Genomic DNA, 23,762 nt, shown 5'->3' with positions numbered 1-23,762 from the left:
GTCTATCTATCTATCTATCTATCTATCTATCTATCTATCTATCTATCTATCTATCTATCTATCTATCTACTTATCTATTATATGCCACCCAACAACTGTTAGGTGAACATATTGATTTGATTTTTAAGAAGGGTAAAATAACTTACACAAGTTCCTATTTTTCTATGTTCCAGACATGAAGTTGGATTTCTGCAAATCGTGGGTAATGATTAGTCAAGCAAGTGTTAGACATTTTACTTTTGAAATACACATTTAAGGTTGTTAAGTGAGGCTTAATACATAGACAGGGATGTCTGTAGCATATGGTCAAAAAGTCAAAATGTTGGCCAAGATGGTATGATCAAAGCTGTGCTAGGTTTTCTTATATGGGTTGCACACAACATACCAAAAAAAACCAGATGGTTCAATTACACTGTTGGTCAGGATTCCGGCAGTTACTCCAAGCCTCAGGCCACACTCCCAAAACTAAAAAGGATTTATTAGAAGTTAACATTCCGGCATGCCTGGGCGTAGCCAACTCTGAGATACATCATTCACTGTCACCCTTAATCCTGCTTTCTGTATCATCCTGTATCATCCAACGAAACATGTCCATAGCCAAGAGTCATCAATCATGCTCTCCAATTAGATTTTTGCACAGCAGAAGCTTCAGCCATCTAATCAGTCTTTGAAGAAAATATGAATGGAATGTACTTTCGATTCCACATTGCAGCCTGCTCTTTGAAACTCCCCCCCTCTCTTTCTGTTGACAACTATAAAACATGTATACAAATTGTTTTATGGGTTGACACCAGGCCTGGCCACCATCTTGATTTATTTTTACTTTAACCTGTCACACCTCTGTGGATAGCAAACTGTCGTGTCCGTCGCAAGGAAAGAGACTCGGAGCCAGTGACTTTAGTTCAGCTCGTTTATTGATTCCCGAGATCGGCTCGGGTCCGAAAGAAAAGCAGCGGCTTTTATTCTTTGGCCGCGGCCGCGTAATGGCACCGCTTTGAATCTCCCGCGATTAGTTTCCACCAATCGCGGGAGATTCGCGGCGGGCCAATCAGTGCGGCTTGCTCGACCAACCAGCTCGCCGTGCGTCTTGCCCAATCACTGCCCGGTTCTTCAAGAATGGTAATGACCGTACAGAACACCAACTGTAAATCTTGTGAGGGACTAGATCTCTGGATTTCTAAGGGAAGCCATACTGGAAGAGCAAAACTCATAGCCAGGAACAGTCTTGGCCTCAAATATTCGGTTGCTTCAGGTAAAATGGCACTGACTCTACTACCTCAAAAAGTCAATTACATACCGTAGTACTCAAAGCAGGTTGAGTTATTTTAAGAATGAAATAAAAAGGGGGGTTTTATTTCCTCTTTCTGACTGTAAAGATGACTATAGTGACATATGACAACTGGTGTTTTTTTTTATGACATCCAAGGAAGCAGCTTATGACAACTGCCCATTCAAGCCAACTGTAGGGCCAAGATTATGCAACATATTTTGACAAAGAGCAGGTATGCAGCAAAGCAATGGTCCTTAACCACCAGACAGCTGGGCTGTCTAGTAAGGTGGAGGCAGTCCCAGGCGAGAGATGCCTTTCTCCAGTGACTTTGTAAAACAGCTAAAAGGCATTGTTCCAAGCATTTAACTGTTAGCAGGATTTGGTGTTATTTTCATCCTGATTTTAATTGCAAGGATTTTATTGTTGTGTTTTACAGGTTTGCATCTTGATGCAAGGCTTGTGATTACTGCCTTGGGTGCTTATGTAAGCAGAAATGTGGGATATTTATAATCATGCTGCCAAAGGATAAGGAGAGTTTGCAGAAAGGAGGGCTTAGAAGGAAGGAGAATTCAGTCCTGAACATTCTGAACCTGAGACAATGGGGAAAGGTATCATTGTTTGACTGTATTCCCAAGACAAAACAGCAAGAGTCACAACCCTCCTCACTAATTCTACTCCTAAAACTAATCCTATCATCAGGGTTGGAGTAGAGAACGTTATTCTCAACGCACCTAGGTACTTTAAGAGACAAGATTTCATTTGCCTCTTTCATCACTTGTTCAAAATTGTGCCTATTTGTTTCTCTTCAAATATGAGTACTAAAACAATCACAACTTCTTTGTGATTTCTGAGCTTAGAAAAATGATATTTCAGCCCTGCTGTTCTCCTCAGGACAGGCAGGCAAAACCAAATAAAATGTTCTCTTTATTCCCCCCCACCCCACACCAACTGCTGCTTGTTTCAGCTGTGAGTCCAGATTAACAGAGCAACATTTCATTTTCTTCCTAACATGTTACAAGAGCTTTCATCATTTATTTCATAGGTTTCATATCGTGCATTTCATCAGGGAATGCAAGAGAAGTAGGGAAGTGACAAAGCAGCATATCATAGTATACCTGAAAAACAACTGAAATCTTCCACAGCCACAAATTGACTTGGCCGGAGTTGCGTAAAATCTTGGGAGGTGTGACAGGTCAGATTTATCAAGTCAACATTTTCCAGAGCTTTTCTTTTTTTAGTTCAATGGCTTATCTTTCCGGATTTTAGAGCAACCATAGATGATCACAAAGCTAATAGCTGCTACACAGACTTATCTCAGTGTGTAAACATCAGGACTGAATTGCCAAAATGCAGGATATCTGTTAGCAGAAGCAATTTCAGGATTAAACAGACTTCTGACTTTTGCATGAGTAACTCTTCTGCCCTCACAATCTGCCAGTTAGAAATCTAGGCAGAAGGAGGCATCAGGCAGAGGATGTGTGAAGAGGACAGATAGTCTTCGCTCAGGGTTGCAGAAAACAGTTTGCAAAATATTGGGTGTTAAACGTTCAGTCAGAAACATTGGGCTTAGGCATGAAATGCTCAGTTGGAAATGAGGAGTGAGAAGTTAGGCAGGTGTTCAATCAAATATAAGAGGATGAAGCTTTATTATGGGAAAGAGCTCAGGGAAGTTAGTGTAGTTGGGGCCAGGCCACAAGGTGGTCTTCATGTAACTTCTTCCAACCTTAACATTCATGGTGTGAGACCACAAGTCCGATAATCTCTGGCTAGTATCCATCTGGATTAGCATAAAAGAAAGTGTGGTATAACAAGTTTTGGAGAAAGAACTGGAAATTGTTTGAATACCTTAACTTGGATTCAGTCTTGACTATGCCTATGGCTTACTAAAAATCATAGATCTCTTCTCAACAAACTGGCCCTTTAAGCATGTATGGTAAAAGCTGAATAAGGAATTCTTGCAACCTTTTGAAACAGGGATTGTGCGGCATTGGAGACACATCATAACAGATTGGTAGAAAGCATAATGTTCTCCCCTTTGCTTATCACAGTCATCACTCACATGAAAGGCTGATACCAACATAAAAGGCTGATACCAACTTGGGAATCACAATATAGGAATTAAGAGAAGGGCAGTGCTTGGGAGACGGGAAAGGGTAGGAGGAGGCACACAGAATGAAGATGGTGTAGTGGAAGTGTGTTGTGAACCATTCATTTCAGTCAGGAAAACTGGCAGGGTTCATAATAACACCAATAGTGGCTTTGAGCGGAGTAAGATATTCTACTACACATTTCCCAATCTGGTGCTGCCCAGAGTGTACAGCACTCTATTAGTCTCCTATTGGATATGATGGTTGAGGAATTCTGGGAACTTGAGTCCAAGATCTCTGGAGACTGATTAGATTATGTTTAAAGAAGGCAATTTTACTGAAGCATGAGGACTCCTGTTAAGAATGCTTAACTGTAAATAGATGCATTATATTGAAGTGTAATAATAAAATATAACCCAAAGAACAGCATAGCACACTCTTTTTAGACATCTGGATACTTTCATTGGAGACAAACAAAATGGCTATAAACTTCTGCACTGGGAGTGGAAAAGAGATAAAAAAAAAATGTTAATGCAAAACATTCAACATTCAACATTTCAGACTGGAAATTCAGAGTCTATTTATAAATAACAGTTCTAAGCAATCAGAGACAAAAAGAAGGGCAGTGCAAGATTATCTCAGACAGGAGATGGACAAAGTAATTCATCCTCTTGATTTCCTTGTCAGGGAGTTCCTCCCCTAGAGAAACAGAAGAGTACAGATAGAGGATCGTACTGTCATCCAGTTTTCAGGCTCACTTAGATAGGAACATATTTCTCAGCTTCAGGGAAGATACAAACCAGAGCTTCGGTAACTCGTAACTAATTTGGATAAAAGGACATTTTGGTTTAAGGCAGTTGATACAGTTTCCAAGGAGGTTTGCTCACGTCTGTGGATTCTTTTGTGATAATAAGTCATTGTAGATGTTTCGACTCCCACAGCTTGCTTTGAACCGTTGATTATCCATCATGGTTTCATTTCACTGCACCATTATAACACAATACTATTTTAGATGATTTTGCATCCATCGTCTTGGTATTAAAGTGCTTTCATCTCTGTGCCTGAATCCTGCTTGTGCTTACTTTAAGAACTGGAGTTTTAGTGAAATCCTTCTGTTTACTATGCAATTATGGGGCTTTGTGGGGTTCATTCCTAGGAAATGTGCAGTGATAGTCACAAAACAAGGTTGGAATGTTGTTGCCATCTGCTGGGGGCATCGTGTTAGTTCACAAAAAAAAAAATAATTCAAGGGGTAAAATCCAAAACTGGATTGTTTTGAAAATAAAACGAATGTGTTTTTTGCTCGGGAACTCTTCATTAAGAAATAAGTACAACATCGGCAGTAATGTGTAAGCATTCTACCAAAGGAATTGGTTTGGAAAACATAAAAAATAACATAATGTGCCTGGGATTTCCGTAGGGCTCAAACTCACTACTCGGAAATTTAATTCTGTGTTTCCCATTGATAGTTATAGAAATAAATAGTTATATATATATATATTTTTTAAAAAAATTCTCCCACAGGAACTTAAGGGGACTTAATCATGCCAAATTTCCAACTAAAATGTGCAGGTATTTTCTGCTTTGCTTCTTACAAGTTTTTAGTTAAATAAAATGGGTGGGGGGGAGTTTACAATCAAACTTTCCTATGATGAGCTAATTAGATCTAGTAAGTTTCAAATTAAAATGTTCAGATTTTGTTTTCAATAGAAAAAGAGCCTCTTTTGAGATTTCCAGGAAAAATACACATATGTATTTTGAGGGCAACTCTTGCAAAATGGCCCAAAGTCACTTAGGTGAGATAGGTGTGTAGACGTTTTATAAATAAATAATATTCCAGTACACAAATAATCGTAACCAAAAAAACAACTGTAAATATTCATAAAGTTGTACGTTATCATTTGTGGAGTAGGGACGCTTCAAAATAGGAACAGGACTATTATATTTGCTGTCTTGAGTTATTTATAAAAAATAATGAAGGCGGATTAAAAAGTATCTTAAAAAAATGGATTGTATGTGAATTGCTTTTCTTTAACCCCCGGTTATTTTAAATTGTGTGTTCAAGTGTGTGCATGGTAATTTGTACAAACTATCTATACACCACAGGTATATCTTAGCCAAGATGGCAGGCTTCAAACAAGCATAGTCACAAATATCAGATACGCAGATACTGTGAAAACCTTATTTTGAAACTGGCTTACTTGGCAGAAGTCTTGCACATGATTTGGTAAGATTAGTATCTTTATTGCAACAGAAAAGAAATGAACCCATAAACACTGGGAAGATTTCAGAACAATGGCAGAACAAAGAAATCAAAGCCTTTATAGAAGACTATACTGCTGGTTTTCAATTCTAACCCTTTTCCCGCTACCTTTCTAAACCGATAAACAACTCTAGATGGCCATAGAAGGCACCTGATCATTGTTGGTATGATGGTATTTTGTAGTATGGGAACTACTACTGTTCCCGCTTTATTAACTTCATTCCTTCCCCCACTCCCCACTAAAGAATTTTGGTAAATCAGAAGAGGTTTGTTTTTAACTCAAATGCCACCAAATTTATTTTATTTTATTTATTTTTATTTATTTATTAAATTTGTTAGCTACCCATCTCTTGACAAAGGGGACTCTGGGTGGTTTACAACATTAAAAAAATCATAGAAAGCAGAACACAACAAGAACGATAAGGAGGGGGGAGACAAACCCCATCATTTACCAATTACCTGTCCTGGGTTGCAAAGTCTTCAGCTCTCAGGCTTGTCCTTGAGAGAGGAAGAAGTAATAAAAAGTACTGGACAGTGATAAAAGTACATAGTAACAAATTAATTCAGTACTTTTATAAAGCACAAGAATTGGAGGCTTTGGTAAAAACCTTCCACCGTAATTATAATCTATAAATCAGGAAAACTCAATTTTATACTTTCTATGCTTTTTTTCCCCTTTAGTGAAAAGAAAAATTGGAGATATAATTTCATAAGGAGACACAGGCTTATCACATGCATACAGGACTAAGTCATAAAAATTATGGATTAAGTATAGCATATCCCTCCATTGTAGTTTACTTTTATATGCAACTCAGACAAATATGGATTACTGCACTAAAAGAATTTTGGCTTAACATTTGTGCTAAATGCAACTATTTCCTGTGTCTCTCTCAGTAAGATGAAGGTCTAGGCCAAGGGTTGCCAACCTTTTGGACTTCAGGGACCACCAAACTCATAATTTTAAATCCCAGGGACCACTAACCGGTTCTGTGGGCGTAGTCTAATTTGTGGGTGTGGCTTGGTGGTCATGTGACTGGCTCAGCATGGCTTATATGTAAATATTATAAATATTTATATAAATATTGAATTTTTTATAAAAAAAGAGCAACTTTTACCCAAAATCAGGCAAAGCAGGCAGGCAGATTGAGTTGCTCACAGAAACACTGAATCACTTAGAGATCTGTGTTTCTGCCATCGGCTAGCTCAGTCTGCACTGCTTCAGTCCTAAGGAAGGTTCAGCTCATCTAAAGGTTAGCTAGAAAGCAAGAAATCCAACAATTTCTTGCTTTCTAGCTAATCTAAATCTGGCACAGCAGAACAGCTGATGGTCAGAAAAAGGAAAAATAGCAATTTAGCAGGCAAGTTTGCCCGGTAAGGAGTGGGTGGGGAGGGTTCCCAGGGGCCATGTGGGCAGCACAGCCTTGTGTTCCCGTGCAGCCTGGATTAATTGCTTTGGGGGGAGGGCTTTGGGGGGACATTTCTCTACAGACCACCAAAATTTTCTCACAGCCACCAGTTGGCGACCACTGGTCTAGCCTACATGGAACTCCTGAGTTTTTCCAAAACAGATTACGGTTGTGGCCAACACCAGTGTCAATGTGATAGGTTTATGAAGACAGCAATAGCAATTGCACTTAAATTTATATACATTCCAAAGTGCTTTACTTTACAGCATCCTCTGAGCGGTTTACAAATGTCAGAATATTGCTCCCAACAATTTGGGTCATTTTACCAACTTTGGAAGGATGGAAGGCTGAGTCGACCTTGAGCTGGTCAGGATTGAACTCCTGGCTGTGGAGTGTTAGCCTGTAATATTGTGTTTTAACTACTGTGCCACCGCAGCTCCTAGATATTAGATTGGGATTATGGAGAACCATGTTCAGGGCCTATTTTAACCATGAAGGCTAATTGGGCTCTTTGGACTGTTTAACCCCAATGACAGAGTTATTGCAGTGGGGGAAAATAGAGGGTTGGTACATATACTATGGTAAGCTCCTAGAAGAAGGGCTTGATGTAAATCTATAGATTAAATGAATCAAAATAAATGTTCAGTCCTAGTAGGAATCACCATTAAACAAGTCTTTAATTAACCACATCACTATTTTTTAATTTTTTTTTAACATGGCCCAGTATAGTACTTTTGGATATGCTCATTATATTTTTATGAACCTTTCAATTTAGTCAAAACTATTTTCCCAAAAAGGTACTTTTTCCCATCAGAATGTGATAGAAAATATTTTCAAAATATTCCCAAGAACTACTGTGCCTTCTAATTTTTGTTAAATTTTCAGGATACTGCCTCATCAAATATAAAATGACCTATTCTGGCTGAAAGGTAAAACAAAAGCATGCGGATGTTAAATATAGTTTTGATATTTCTTAGGGCAAATGATTTACATGACTTTGCTCATTTCCACCCCAACCTCCCAATTATATACATTATGTACAATTATGTATATAACACTCTACATGCTTTTTGTTTATATCTTTTTGACAGTTGTCTTCAATCCTATTTCCCATTCTATCCCGATCACTCTATCTTGCTTTTTTATTTCTCACACAATGTACAGTAATTCTGTCCGCTTCATTGTGCTCCAAAGTGTACTGTATTGCCAAATGACATCAGTTTCTCTATTAAAATATTGGCCTTCGTCTAGCACAACCTTCTTTCTCTCATCTTCCATTATCTCATTTCACTTTCAGAATTATTTACATCTTTCATTGTTCCAACAATACAATTTCTAAAATCCCTTGCCTTTCCACTCTACATCCAACATTCCTTCCTGAAATTTTACTTATTGGCTCTAGCTCCTTAAATCAGCTTCTGGGTTGTGATCAAAATCTCTGGAGATCATTTATTGTGGAAGAATGATCTATCTGGTAAAAATGAGAAGTCTGTGAAGTCTCTGCATCAGTTCTTAATTTAATCAGAGAATTACTGCATGGCTAATGGCCATAAACAATCTTTATTCCTTGGTTTATCTGGTTTCATATTTTGTATACAATTGCAAAAATTCTTATAGACAGGACAAAAGCAATGATAAAAATAAAACTAGGAAATCTATCTATCCAGGTTTTGAATGATTGATTTTCAATCTTTCTGTATTCTAAGTCATTCTACTTAAGTAGGATTGGCGCACTTTATTTCTTTTGGCATGTTTCTCAAATCCACATATTCGTGATTTTGATCATAATTCAAAGTGTTGTATACAGAAAATCCCCTCACATATACCCGCTGTTAGAAAAGGTCACTATCGGAGGGTCTCTTTTTACATTGGTTGTCAAGTGATCTTACCTCAGCCTATGTGTGTGACTGTGTGTGTGTGTGTGTGTGTGTGTGTGTGTGTGTGTATTACTGATTACTATAATTACTATCATCTTATATAAGACCAACCTCAATTTTGGGCTTAAAGGGGTTAGAAAGGGATATGCCCTTCTGAAATTAATCATGAACGTAATGAGAATAATGATAATTGCAGGAGCTGAAGTATATAGCATGGGTACAATAAACTGCACGTCTGAAAAATGCAAAACAATAAATGACAGCTTTGGAGTTTGGCAATAGAAGAATATATAAGGTCATTTCTTTTCAAAGAACAGAAGAGAAGGTATATTAACCAGAACGTTTTCATCATTGTTCTTCAAGGGAAAGAGAGTTAATGAAACATAACAGCATCCATGTGTAGTTGTTTAAAAGTCTTCGATATAAAAAAATGAACATGAAAATAAAACAAGGGACAAGAAGATTTTTTTTAAATTTCATTGTTTCTTCACTGTCAATACTGTCTTTTCAAAGCAACATGTTACAAACAAATCCTGTCAACTTTTCCCAGTTTTAAACAGCGACAATATTTACAGGCTGTTTCAAACAACATACACACACCCACACGCTCATACTCTCACTGACACATACAAAGGACACATAACCCTATCCCTGGCAAGTTCTCCATATGCTGGTAAATGCAAAGCACATATTCCATTTTCCAACTCATTTTATCTTCACCCTCCCATTATTTAAGGTAATAATTAGCAGTTCATTATCTGGCCGAGTTTATAAAGAAGTAACAAGTCTGATTTGTAACCTTTGTGACTTTTGTCATCCATTTGGGTTGTCTGTAAAGTAAGTAAAAATATCTAAATGGTATTTTCAAATATGTTTGCTGATGAACGGTGTATACAAATCTATGAAGCCTTTTAGAGCAGCCATCTTTTTTAAAAAATTAAGGAAAACTACATGTGGGCAGTAGCTCCCACCAAGGTCTTATGTACTCACCACCATTTTACTAAGGCACACATTAAATACTGCTATAATTCTTATACTGTCTAGCATTGCAGGGCTAATGGCATCAAGTTACCAATCACCAAGTAGGACCAGACAAGTAGAACTTATGTAATAGGTAAGAAAAATCTCTCTTAATAAAATTAGGTATATAAAACCTGGTGGCTGAACCTACAACTAATATGAAATATTTAGGTATGCTTTGAAAAGCTCTTTCAAATGCACTAGTCCACTGGTAGAGTTATTACAACTTAAAATATATAGAACTGAAGGGCTGGCATCACTGCTTCATGTCATCTGTTAAGAAGGCATTTCAATGTCAGTTTGGGTAAAATGTGTCCCCAAAACTACATTTTCAAAGGCCTCTTCCATAACACTCTGTACCATCTATTCAATATTTTCACATAACATTGCAACTATGCAGCTAGTCATTCTCCAACAGCAGCAAGCATGGGTAGAAAAAGCAACAAATGAAAAAAACACCACCTTGTAAAAGTTATAATTTTTCAAAAACATTTCCTTCCCTCCATATCTATTTCCTAGGTTACAAGAACATATACAGAATATTGAGCAATAAGATTTTGTACTTTATGAAAATTAAAGCATTTCACGAGGTAAAAGAAATTTCTCCTTTAATTTCCCAAAATATTAACTGGGAAGCTAAGTATATGTCTGTGATTTTACATTAAATTAGTTCCTAGTTGGATTATCAGTTTATTATGCATATATTTATAAACATTGATAATAGGCAAATTAACTTTCATAAACTTTTTCTACATAAATATTATAGCTTAATCTAGAAATTAATTTAGTGTGTTACTAGTTTTGTACAAGGCTTAGTATCAAATGCAAAAAAAAAAATGTAAAGTTTTCAGAATGCTTGTCATAATTATTTGGAGAAAATAAATGAAGAAAGCCACCAAGTCCATATATGAAAAGCTGCAAAACAATTAATTTGGCTTCCAAGCTCATATACCGCAACAAGCAAAGAAAAAAGTTTCAAAAACACTAAATAGTTAATCCTATATAAAAGATCATCTACCAATTTATTGGAAGATGAACATCTTAAAAATCTTGAAATAAAACTAGATATATATTCTCATGAATGCTAATTAGATAAGATTTATATCTAACAAAGATGTGATTGAGATTGCTAATCAAGTAATTTGTTTTCAATTGTTTAAACTAAATTTATCACATTCTAAATGTATGTAGATATAATCATACCGGAAATCTCAAAATTATCTTTTCTTTCAATATAACAGTACCTATTTAGTTTCAAATGTAGTCAGTAGGTGTGGAGTATCCTATGTCACAGAGTGCCATTTTTGTTCTTATTAATAATTAAAAATAGGAAATAAAAATCTTATCAGAAAAATCCAATTTTTCATATTAGTGTTCATTGCCTCATTCAAGCTAACCTTCAAAAGCACTCTTTATCAATGGATTTAATATATTCAAAATGACTGATTAATCTTTTTGAAAGGTAGATTGCATTTTCTTTCTATTATTGAGAAAGTCAAAAAGATAAATGAATATTTAATTGTCAACTAAAATGTGAAGAGAGATGTCTGACAAAAACTCAGAAAACGGTTTTTCTCTTGTTCATAAAATGATGAAAATGTGATAGCATCAGGGTTTAAACTGAGGGCATTCAGACATTTTACCAGAACAGCAAAATCTTTTTGAAGCTTTTTTCTATATTTTATTATAAATGCTGCTCCCCTCCCAAATTTTGTGGGTTTCAGATACTTGCAAGAATTATCTGCAGCAGTGAACAGCTTTGCAAAGTATGGTCAAGATTGTAATACAGTGAGAATGGCATTTGGATTTTACTTTAATATACTTAGCAAGCTGCAAAGGCTGTTTTTTATGGTATCAGATTGTTCCTGTTATGACATTTGACTACGTTCATTCATTAAGTGTACAATGGTTATGTTTCACTGCAATTTCTTGCTTGTAAGATCACCCATGCATAGGAATAGTTCAAAAATAAAAGATGGCTGCTTCTAAAAGCTACAACTGCAAATTGTTCTGTTTCCCACTGAGCTCAGAGTTTCAGAAGGAAACAACCACTACATATAAAACTTTCCATTAACATTGTGAGCAAGTCAAAGAAACAGCAAGATAAAAAATTGCAACTTTGTCCCCTTTCTCTGTTGGTGTTTGAGTAACTTGTTTCCCTGAAAACACACACTAAAAATTCCAATCACTAAAAATCAATGATAAGCAACATAAATCAGTTTCACAGTTATATGCAAAGTACAATTATTACAGAATATATAATTATTGAAAATAAATTCAAGTCACAAAACATAATAGCAACTAAAGGGAGCTAAAACGCAAAATGATACAGATAATATGATACAACATGCCTTCTGATTTTTATCCTTTATTTTTTTAAAAAAGTAAACTATTTTGCTTAATAAAGGAGTAAGTCCCAGAACAGAGATAAAGTCACAACCTTATTTAAAACAATGTATCTCATCCAGTTTTCCATAAAAAGAAAAGCAAAGGAGCCCAGTAATATATTTTTGTTGACTCCATATTGGAAAGTAACAAAAGTAGTGGAAGAAAATGCACAATTGTATGATTGAGTCTGTTATGTAAAAAGATAAACTTTACACTATCAATTGGTTTCACCGTGAATTAGGCTTCCCTGGAGTTTTATTATATAATTACTGGTTAATCCATCATATATTGTAAATAGGACAGAATAAATAAATTGTTGGGCATTTTTTTAGCCAAAAATGAACCAATGGTATTTCCTACCATCATATGAATATGGAGAAAGTGGCTAATCCCAAAGGCAATTTAAATAACGGTATTTTCTTTTATATCTATCTATATATATATTTATATCAATAAATGTTCTGAGCAATCTCAGATTTTTGTAGTGCATTGCCATAAAAAAAAAATAGTGCAGTTTTCTCAACGATCTTTTTTTTTCCACTTAGAAGAAATAAGAACTTTAAAATCTGGTTACGCTTGCAGTAAATGAAACATTCTATTCAGCTTCACACTGACCTCGACATTTATACAATTTTCAGCTGCTTTAAAAAATGAACTGAATCTACATTGAGACAAAATATTTTTGGCAAGATAATTAGAAAAATGAGATGCTCCTGTTTTGAAACTTGGAAAATGTGGGGTTGTTTTAAAGCATTGCAATGGATAAAGTAATGGATAAAGCAAAAGATATATCCTGTTTACCCTTCGTGCACAATATTTTCTTCAGTAGCTAACTTGAAAAATATCATAAGCACCCTCTTCATTCTTTTGGAGACTGACATCTACTCTTAACTTCATGTTCAAGTCTCTTCCTATTACTTGAGCTGTTAGAGTATCCTTTTGAGGCTCCTTATTTTATTTCTAAACATTATGGAGATGACTAGATGTTAATTGTCGAAGAAGGTCACACTTCAGCCCCAAGTTCCAGGACTCCAGTTTCAATCACTGCAACATATTTGTCTTCAATTTGGACGAGCAAGATGGTTTTGTCTATATGGGACCTATGCCCTGGATCTCTGCTGCAAGGCACCCAACGGTGAATCACCTAACAGGGATAGCAAGCAAATATTTATTTATTTATTTATTTATTTATTTGATTTGCCAATTGTTTACAAGATAATAAGTATAAGTGTATACATAGTTGTGAATACATGAAATGGGTACATATAAGAAATAAGCCTAATCAAGATTAGGCTTTCAGGTCTTACTTATCTATGTTGTTGCTCCAGCACAGAAACTATTTTGATTCTACTCTTGAAAGTTATTGGCAAGAACCTCCTCTGCTATAAATACTGAGAATAACATAATAATAGAAATATTCTCATATTTCACAGGAGAAAATACCTTCTAAAAAGCATTCAGAACTGAAACAAAGGACAGGAAATGTCATACTTTGGTAAATAGTGCATTTCTTTTTGTATATTTCCCTCGTGGATTTAACATACTATGCTCTTACCTCCCAAGAAACTATGCAGAATTGATTGGGTCTTAAGTTATGATGCAAATTCCTGTCTATCGTTATAATTTAGAATTTGTAAAATTAGCTTTTTCTTACTTATCCACTTTTTGAATTCACACATAATCAGTATAACCGCTGAGCATGCCAATAGCAAAGGCGGCTGAGAAATGAAACTTACATGGCCTTCCATGCCTTCCTGAGGATTCCAGTCTTTCCAGCTGTTCCTTCCAGCTCTTAGTCTTATCATTTCATCTGGCCATTGCAGTTCTTTTCTTTTGGATAAGTTGATCCCTTCCAAAACCTGGCTAGGATCTATTATCTGAAAAAGAAGCAGCTTAAAATTAACGAGTTTGAAATGCCCCATTTTGAAGAAGTTCAAAACTTTTTCAACTCGAAATGTTTTGCATATACCCCCCAAGTATAATTTGACTCCAAACACTGTAAACCACAGACAGCAAAATAAGAAGGGAGATACGTTTCCACAACCTTTAGGGAGCCACAGGTTTCACACACCTACAACTAGTTTGAGTAGAACACAGAGGAAATGTGATATAATTCAATGTTTCCCATTAATGTTTTTCTCAGCTTCCAAACTTGGGTCATCAAGCTTGGACCTCAAACCAACACTAGACAAACAAACTTATTTAATGTAAAAACACTGAAATGCAGAGAATCAAAGAAACAAATAATTGCTTAATTCCCCACCTAATAGCATTGTGATAGCATTATAGAAAGCTGTTGAAACAGCTTTAATACTTAACTTACAGCATATTTTTTCTGAAATAAAAAGATTTTTATTCCCTAACCACATCTTTGCCTTATTCATTCTCTATTCTTTAGCAAATGTACACCCGGAAGCACCATTTTCAAAGTATAGCCCAAGAACAGTGCAGCCCTAGAGAATACCAGCTGTTAAGATGTGTTACATCTGAAAAACTGTTAGAATTAGTTTTTCATTCCACAGTGTTGCATTCCAGAAGTGTAGGGAAGATTAAAAAAATTAAATACTTAACTGTCCAGGCATAAAAACAGTCATTAGATAATAAAGGGGATATAAACCAGATCAATTCCTACATTTCATGTACCTGAATTCTGTAAACAACATCATCCCTTTTGGTTTGTGTCTGGTTCACAGGGCTCACATTTGTGCCTGCCTGTGAATCAGTGACATTTGTCATTCCTTCGGTCCCTAAAAAGCCAACAAGGGCATGTTGTTTGCTGGCTGGGATGCTCTGACTGGAACTGCTTGAAGAAGGGAGACCATGCTGCATGCTGGCAACACCAGTCTGGTTAGCGGGTTCCATCTGGTTCACCATGGACAGACGGGACTGTATGGACGATGGAAGATTGCGAAGGGAAAGCTGGCTGGTGGAAGACCGTCGGCAAGGCACAAAGCCTGTGGTGGATGTCCGGAGGGATGAGTGACGACTGCTGTAGCAGTAAGTTGACTGGCTGGCAACTGAAGCACGAGCAGGGGAATGTCTGATAAGGCTTGACTGCACAGAATGAGCACTCTGGCTGGTGCCTAAAAATAAAATATATGAGCAAGAAAAAATGAAGTTATTATATGCTGTATACTGATGTATGTATGTATGTATGTATGTATGTATGTATGTATGTATGTATGTATGTATGTATGTATATTTATTATAGGCTATAGTTTGTTTATTCCAGGGATGTAAATTCGAATGGAAAATTGGAAAAGCTATTGACTTGGATGTTGTTTAAAATTCAAATTAGATTCTGGATCAATTCCTTTTAAAAGCAGCAATGCCTATTAAGTGATTTCACATACACTGGAGAAAATGTGTTTGATAACTACCGTATTTGCCGGCGTATAAGACGACCCGGCGTATAAGACGACCCCCCCACCACCACCGGAAACGCCCTCCAGAAATCCCCGGGGCTGCAGCGGCAGGGCGGAGTGCCAGGGGCCGTGGGAAGAGCAGGAAGGCTGCAGCCTCGGGCGGAGCGAGGCGAGCGGGATGAAGCGGAAGCGACGCAGGGGATCCAGGAAGCCAGAGGCGCCTTCGCTGCGTCCAACAAGCATCCGAAAGCCGGCAGTGGATATACCGGCGTATAAGACGACCCCCCCACTTGGAGGCATGTTTTTCGGGGCAAAAAAGTCGTCTTATACGCCGGCAAATACGGTAAATAGAAGTCCCTTCAACTTTATTCAACAATAAATTTAATTACCACCACCCCCTTCCAGGTCTTTTAAGCCTGATGCTCTTAATCACTGGAAGTCAGGCTGTTTCATCACTGGGGTATTTTAAGAAGAGAGTCACTTGTCTGAAATAGTATAGGGTCTCCTGTTTGAGCAGAGGGTTAGACTAAAAGACCTCTAAGCTCCCTTCCAGCTCTATTCTGATTGATTGATTGACTATTGCTCTGTATGATAGTTGTCAAAATGTCATCAGCAGTTTATTTGTTCCGGACATTTTAGTTTTGGATATTATCATATGAGGAGCAATAAGGCATAAATAAATCTGTTTCATTTGTGTAATTGGTTTCTACAAAGAACTTCCCACATAGTGAAAAATAACCCTAATAAACTATTTAAGATGGTCTTGACATAATGTGCAAAATAAATTCAGACCTTTCACTGGGTAATGAAATGCAAATGTCATATAATGTAATTAATTAATTAATCATTAAATTGATTTACATATGAAAAATATGATGGGTTGTTGGGTTCAAACAATAAAAACAGCATAAGGGAAGTGAAAAACAAACAAGGACTACCAAGAATGGACCCAATAAAAACAGAAACTACTCAAAAGGCCATCTAGCCTCTCAACCCCCAAAACCTGAAGTACATTCTAGTTTTAGCACTTTTTAGTGCTGGCCTTATGGAAAGCTAGCAAAGTTGGAGCCAATCTGGTCTTGGGGATTATGGCTTTCCATAGAGTAGGTGCTGATGACACAACAGTGATTGGTCTCATTCGAGACAACGACAAATCTGAGGTGATACAACTTGCCTCGTGGTGTAACTGGAACAATCTGGAACTGAACATACTCAAAACCATAGAAATGGTGGTAGACTTTAGAAGAAACCTTCCCATACTACCACATCTTACAATACTAGACAACACAGTATCAACAGTAGAGACCTTCAAATTTCTAGGTTCTACTATATCACATGACCTAAAATGGACACCTAACATCAAAAACATCATCAAAAAAGCACAACAAAGAATGTTCTTTCTGCGCCAACTCAAAAAGCTCAAACTGCCCAAGGAGCTGCTGATATAGTTCTACAGAGGAATTATTGAGTCTATCATCTGCACCTCTATAAACTGTCTGGTTTAGTTCTGCAACCCAACAGGACAGACACAGACTTCAGAGGATAATTAGGACTGCAGAAAAAACAATTACTACCCACCTGCCTTCAATCAAGGACCTGTAAACTGCACAAGTCAAAAAGAGGGCTGTGAAAATATTTACAGACCCTTCACATCCCGGACATAAACTGTTTCAACTCCTTCCCTCAAAACGACGCTATAGAGCACTGCACACCAGAACTAGACACAAGAACAGTTTTTTCCCGAAAGCCATCACTCTGCTAAACAAATAATTCCCTCAACACTGTTCAACTATTTACAAAGTGTACACTACTATTACTGTTAATCTTCTCACCACTCCCTATCACCCATCCCCTCCCACTTGTGATTGTAGGACTGTAACTTGACTGTTTCCTAGTATGATTTGATTGCTTACTGTACCCTATGATTATCATTAAGTGTCATACCTTATGATTCTCAACTCTTGACGAATGTATCTTTTCTTTTATGTATACTGAGAGTATTTACACCAAGACAAATTCCTTGTGTGTCCAATCAAACTTGCCCAATAAAGTATTCTATTCTATTCTATTCTATTCTATTCTATTCTATTCTATTCTATTCTATTCTATTCTATTCTATTCTATTCTATTCTATTCCATTCCATTCCATAAAAGACATGTTTCCGAAGTCCTGTATCATTTTCTTTAACTGAAAGCATAGGAGCATGCCTCTCCTGTCACACCTAGTAGGATAGGTAGAAACAACTGGTGAAATATATTCTGACAAATAATCTGGCTACCTTCAATTGTAGGTTTTATGGAAGAGAGCCAACACTTTGAATTCCATCTGGATGCACATTGGAAAAGACTGGAGCTTATGGAACTGAGGTGTAATATGAGCATATTAAGGTGCGCCCCATTTCTACCTGCAGCACTGCATTCTAGACCAGCTGCAGCTTCCGGATAGTGATAGAGTACACAGCCATGACTATGCATAGAAGTAATCTACTCATTATATGACCAAAGTAGGAATGACCATGAGCATTGTCTCCTGATGCAGGAAAATGCACAACTGCTTTACAAAACAAAAACGTCTCCTAGACATGGCTATGACTTGCTTTTTGGAGTCAAGAAGAACCTCTCAAATTTTGCAGAAGATCTGTTTGGGGCAGTGCAACCATAACCAAAGATGGAAAAACCCTGGATCTGGGAGACCCTAAAACCATGGTCCCTCAGTCTTGCCAGGGTTGAGCTGAATCTTGTTCTCCCCATTCAGACCACTATAGCACTTATAGCTCAGCATAGCAAATAGCATGCTGATGATGCCCAGATTTGTATCTGCAGATACAAAACTGGCCATCATCAGCATGCTATTATTATTATTATTATTATTATTATTATTATTATTATTATTATTATTATTATTATTATTATTATTATTATTATTATTATTATTGGTTTGTCACACAGTCAGCCAGATAGTCTGTAGAGATTCTCAGACATGGTTGTCCAATGGTGCTTTTTCAGGATTTAACTGACTTTTTTTCTTTGAAGACCAGATAAACCTCCAAGTGCCTCAACAATCCTCTAAAACAGGGGTGTCAAACTGTCACTGATTGCCCAACGTGCTGGATGCATCAGGAGCAGGCCACGCCCACCCCAGCTCCATGAAGGACCATACGTCACATGACGGCAACGTGACGCAGCAAGTTTGACACTCGTGCTCTAAAAGCTGTCTGCAAAAGGAGTATAAATCCTTCTATTCTCCACCATCCAATCAGAGCTAAAAAAGCTTCTTGGATGAGAAGTGAAATATCTTCAAAGAAAAAACAGGAAAGTCCATTTGCTTCCTGAAAAGAGCATCTTTAGGACAGTCAGCCAAATATTTGGCATGGATTTGGCATTCGTTCCCAAAGACCTGGAATAAGCAGGATTGAAGCAACTCTGAGCAGCTGAGTATCACGCCTACTATTGGATGAGTTTGCCAAGCTGCTTCATATAGATGAGAAATAGGAATGGGAAGATCAATTAACCTTGAGGGATGGACTCATGAGCTAGATCTCTCTCTTCCCTCCCCGTCATCAATACTAACCAGAACTGGTCCTGAAGAAAGGAGGAAAATCAATGCAAAACTGTACCTCCCACTCTTCAAATCTGGTTTCGAAGTGTACCACAATCAGTGGTACTGAAGGGCACTAAGAGATCAAGAATAGCCAGGCTGGACATACCTCCCATATCTCTCTCACAGAGGTCATCCATAAAGGCAATCAATGTTATTTTGGTCTCAAACTCAGCTGAAAAGGGTCAAGATAATCTGTTTCCTCTCTAAAGCTGCTGTACAACTACCTTCTCGACAGCCTTCTTTAGAAAGAAAAGATTGGAGATGGAATCAGCATTATCCTAAAAGGTTGAATCCAGTGATGGCTTTTGAGCAGGGCAAACTACTGGCTCTTTAAGCAGTGGCAAGACCACTCCCTCGCTCAATGAGGAATTTGCTAGTGCCATAGCCATTTGTCATAACCCAAGGAAGCCTTGGCTAACCAGGAAGAATATGGGTCCATGCACAGATGGCTAAAGTAAGAGTTCCAAGAATCCTTGTCAAACTTTTCCCAGATAACCAAGGTAGGCTGAGTTTGCTCAAGGCTAGAGTCCAAACATGATGTTATTTCTATCAAACTGCTACTTTAGGATTGGTCTGAGAATTTTCCATTTGGAAAATATGTGCAGCTTCATAATATTGAGATTTTGGAAGACAAATTATGTCTTTTATATGTGTGCTGATCTTTGTTATCTTTACCATTACCCTCTGCAGAATCACCAAAGCTGCAAGGTGAATGGATGGAACGGGGCCTGTGGATTCCAAACATGCTTAACATATGCTGTTGATGGGAAGACAGAAGTTAAAACAACAAAGATTAATTATCCCAATCTGGCAGTGAGGTACTTGAATGCATACACTCTCAGGCACTAGTTCAGTTTTACCTAGAGTGACTGGATGAGAAGTGACAGGGGGTTGCAGTCCTACTCCAGATCCCTGTCCAATAGTTGCATTCCCACCTCCTTGAGATACGCTGCTCTGAGAATCGTTCACAGTTGCACTATTACTTGTGCAGGAAGTACCACCTCCAGCATCCGAATCTTCAATGTTTCCTCCACTGTTGCAACCAGCACCACAGCCTTTTCTTAACCTGAACATAATAATGATAATAAATAAAAAACAACAGCAAGCAGACGACGAAAGTAGTTATCAGATTCTACCAAAATCTTGTAAAGTCATATCTTGACCTATTCTTTTCATGTTTATTTATCCTATGTCCTACTTTTCTTCCAGAAATTCAAGATGTCATTTACAGTTCTCTATCCCTGCATAAATCTTATAACACTTTCTTGAGATAGGTATTAGATGAGCCTGATCCAAAAGTTATTCAACACAACACAACACACGTTTTCTCAGCTGTTGTAGGGATGGGAGAAACAAAACAGGTAAGATTGCATTGCCTAATTTACCTTCAGAAACTTACAAATCATCTCTGGAACTCCAGAGAAAAATAGGATATATTAAGGGAGCATTCTGTACCTGAAACAGAGTTTCACAAAGAGCAAACTTTATCCATAGTTAATGTTTGCAGGAGGTTCAACTGACTGTTAAATTGACTGGGATTAAACTGACCATTGACAAAATACTGAAATAGACTTTCTACATTTCTAATAAAAGCAATATTCTTCTTTTGACAGGAATCTTACTCTTGAGTTTGCATCACAAAAAGAAAAGTGGTAAAATAAAATAAAAACTTTATAGTGTACCATTCTAATTAAATATACAAAAATGAGAAACTGTACTCTGGATACCACTTTTACTCACCTGTGCCATGTAGACACTATGAAGTTCTTGATGTTTCCCAGACTGATGGCACCACCAAGAATCTCTCTTAGCTGTTCATGACTATCGGAATATGAAGTTGTCAGAGGTGAGACATAAATTGGGTATCCAATAGGCTGATCACAAGAAGAATTAATCATGTTCCTCAAGGCTTGTTTTGCATTTTGGATGCTCCCTCTTTCTGGGTTTCGATTGCGTAAGAAGACCAACTCCTGCTGCTGCCCAGCCCAAAGGCCACGGACACATTCCTTATTTACCTGCAAAAAATACAGAAATCAGGAAGGTATTTAGGAAAATAGTGAGGAAAAATGCAAATCAGACAGCTATAACTTACATGGATCTTATGACATCAAATATTCACTGATTTTACCAAATAAATCTACTAGCACAAAAGTGGTCTAAAATTACAACCATTTTTTAAACGTCCCAAAAGTGCTTTTTTTTAAAAAAAAGCCAACTGAACTTTCTTGGTTTTTTTTTTTTCCTTTGAACACATTTCATTTCTCATCCAAGAAGCTTCTTTGGTTCTAACTAACTGGTGAGGAACTGAAGAAGCATCTTGGATGCGAAGTGAAACATTTTCAAAGGAAAAAAAAAACAAGGAAGTCCAATTGCCTTTTGAAAAAAAGCATCCTTGAGACAACCATGACCTGGATGATTGAGACTCTCCACATACTGAAAACAGGATATAGATACACACATGCACACACACCTCTATTCTAATCATAAATACCCTCAAGATTTAGACAATTTTAAAATTATACATTAAAGTTTTACCTTTTAGAAAAATAACTAAAATTCATTTAATTACTTCAGAAACATGCGACCTTTGTATTTAACTTTATGAAACACATTCATGCATATATTATATCATTATTTATTCTACTTCTAAGCGTTGGCATAAACAAATTTAAAAATTGCTTATACACAAGAAATAGATAAAAACTGTTATTAGCATGCTGTAGGAAGAGAGATATAACAAGGTAGTGAGTGATATACTTCTCACAATTATGGAATGAAACATAAAATATAATTGTTTTTTTAAATTTCTTCCCTAGTCTGCAAGTCCTGCAGATTTCCTTAATCAAAATATTAAAAAACCTAAAATAATTTAACATCAGAGAATTGCTTAACACAACCACAGCATTTAAAAAGGAATATAAAAAAAATCAAAACACCAATTTCATACTAGAAAGTAATAATTGCCTATCCTCCCCACTTATTACATCTCATCCTACAGCAGGTGGTCTCATCCACCCCATTAATATTATCTTTACTTTAATGACTCTGAAGATTAGATAGCGCTTGTTCAGCATGATGATCTTGTATTCGTTGGTGCCATCATCCATCACGTGGCGAAGGGCAAGTAGGGAGGGAGAATTGGAAAGTACAGCACTTCGCCAAGCCGGGTCCCCCTCATGAGCTATAACCAGATTTTGTTCATGCGTTGTGATAGCTTCATAGAGAACAGCGGGATCATCATATTCATCGGGAGAGGTGAAATGATCCTAAACCCAAGAGTAAAAGCACTGTTTAATATGAGCCATCATTGTGAAAAGATTATATTCTAGTCCAGTGTTACTTTGTCTTGGCAACTTGAGGATGTGTGGACTTCAACTCCCAGAATAGCAAGTTTGGCTGGAGAATTCTGGGAGTTGAACTTCACACATCTTCAAGCTGCCACGGTTGAGGAACATTGTTTTAGTCTATACTAAAATTATACCGTCAAAGTTTATATTCATCCAAATTCAATTATTGAAAATTGCATCATTATCAGCTTAAGAAAAACATTAAACAATGAAGAATGCTCTGTTTTCCTAAAGATTAACGAATTTACTATTGTATAAGCAGTGGTCCCCAAACTTGACAACTTTAAGACTTGTGGACTTCAACTTCCAGAATTCTGGGAGTTGAAGTCCACAAGTCTTGAAGTTGTCCAGTTTGGAGACCTCTGGTATAAGCATTCATAGATCACAGTCTAGGCTTTAAGCCGAGATGTAAAACATCACAGCCATATGTTTCTCCAGGGATGGATTTGTAACATCTGGCACCATGGCAATACCAAATGCAAACATAGTTCTTCTCTTTTCTCTTCTCTTTACAAAAAGATGTAAAAATTGCACTAGCTTTTAAGAAATGCAAATGAAACCAATATATGCTTCTGCAAATTTGGCATTAAAAATGAGAAAATAGCCAAACAATGGAGACCAGGGAAATTTTGATAAAACAATACCAGGGAAATTTGCAGTCAGTGACAATGAAAAGTATAGTCTGTTTCCCTTCAATTCCTAGATGCTCAATTCTTCCCTTCTCCATTAATTCCAACCATTTCCCCCAAATTTGCTCACTTCATATAACATTTCTTTCCTACATGAAGTAATCTTGCAAAGAAAAATGGAAGCTGTTTTTTTTTTTAAAAAAAACCAAACAGATCTGTTAAAATACCTATTCAAAATATCTATTCACTCTAGACTGAACTGCTGATCCTGCTAATATGGACAGTAAAGCAAATTCACATAAGGTACATACATATCTTTAATTATGAAGCTATTTGTGAAAATAAATCCTGTTCAAACAGGTGACTGAAAAAATTTCAAAGCCAATTTATTTCTTGGAAGTTAAATTAACCTTTCCTGATAAATTATCCTAAATAAACTGATAAAGAATGGTATCACCAGTCATTATCCATGTATTTTTCAATCTACTGGAACATCATTATTTTAATAC

At 36.8% G+C, this 23,762-nt stretch overlaps 1 protein-coding gene across 4 annotated transcripts in view; it reads right to left on the bottom strand.

Annotated features, from left to right (window-relative positions):
• Positions 1 to 12,275: 12,275 nt before the first annotated feature.
• PCNX1 (pecanex 1) overlaps positions 12,276 to 23,762 on the bottom strand; it is a 98,988-nt gene continuing 87,501 nt past the window's right edge. For all 4 annotated transcript variants that reach the window (XM_026671106.2, XM_026671107.2, XM_026671108.2 and 1 more), the window contains 6 exons: positions 22,313 to 22,543; positions 21,018 to 21,292; positions 20,138 to 20,343; positions 14,955 to 15,394; positions 14,048 to 14,188; positions 12,276 to 13,455 (listed from right to left, as the gene is read on the bottom strand). In XM_026671106.2, coding sequence (XP_026526891.2) covers positions 13,315 to 13,455; positions 14,048 to 14,188; positions 14,955 to 15,394; positions 20,138 to 20,343; positions 21,018 to 21,292; positions 22,313 to 22,543 — 1,434 coding nt within the window. In that variant the 3' untranslated portion in view covers positions 12,276 to 13,314. The remainder of the gene's footprint in view (positions 13,456 to 14,047; positions 14,189 to 14,954; positions 15,395 to 20,137; positions 20,344 to 21,017; positions 21,293 to 22,312; positions 22,544 to 23,762) is intronic.

Source organism: Notechis scutatus, chromosome 1, assembly GCF_049901735.1.
Source record: "Notechis scutatus isolate UNSWTSFEM ecotype Mainland chromosome 1, rNotScu1.2, whole genome shotgun sequence".
Taxonomy (NCBI): domain Eukaryota; kingdom Metazoa; phylum Chordata; class Lepidosauria; order Squamata; family Elapidae; genus Notechis; species Notechis scutatus.
This window is presented reverse-complemented; position numbering and strand designations above follow the sequence as displayed.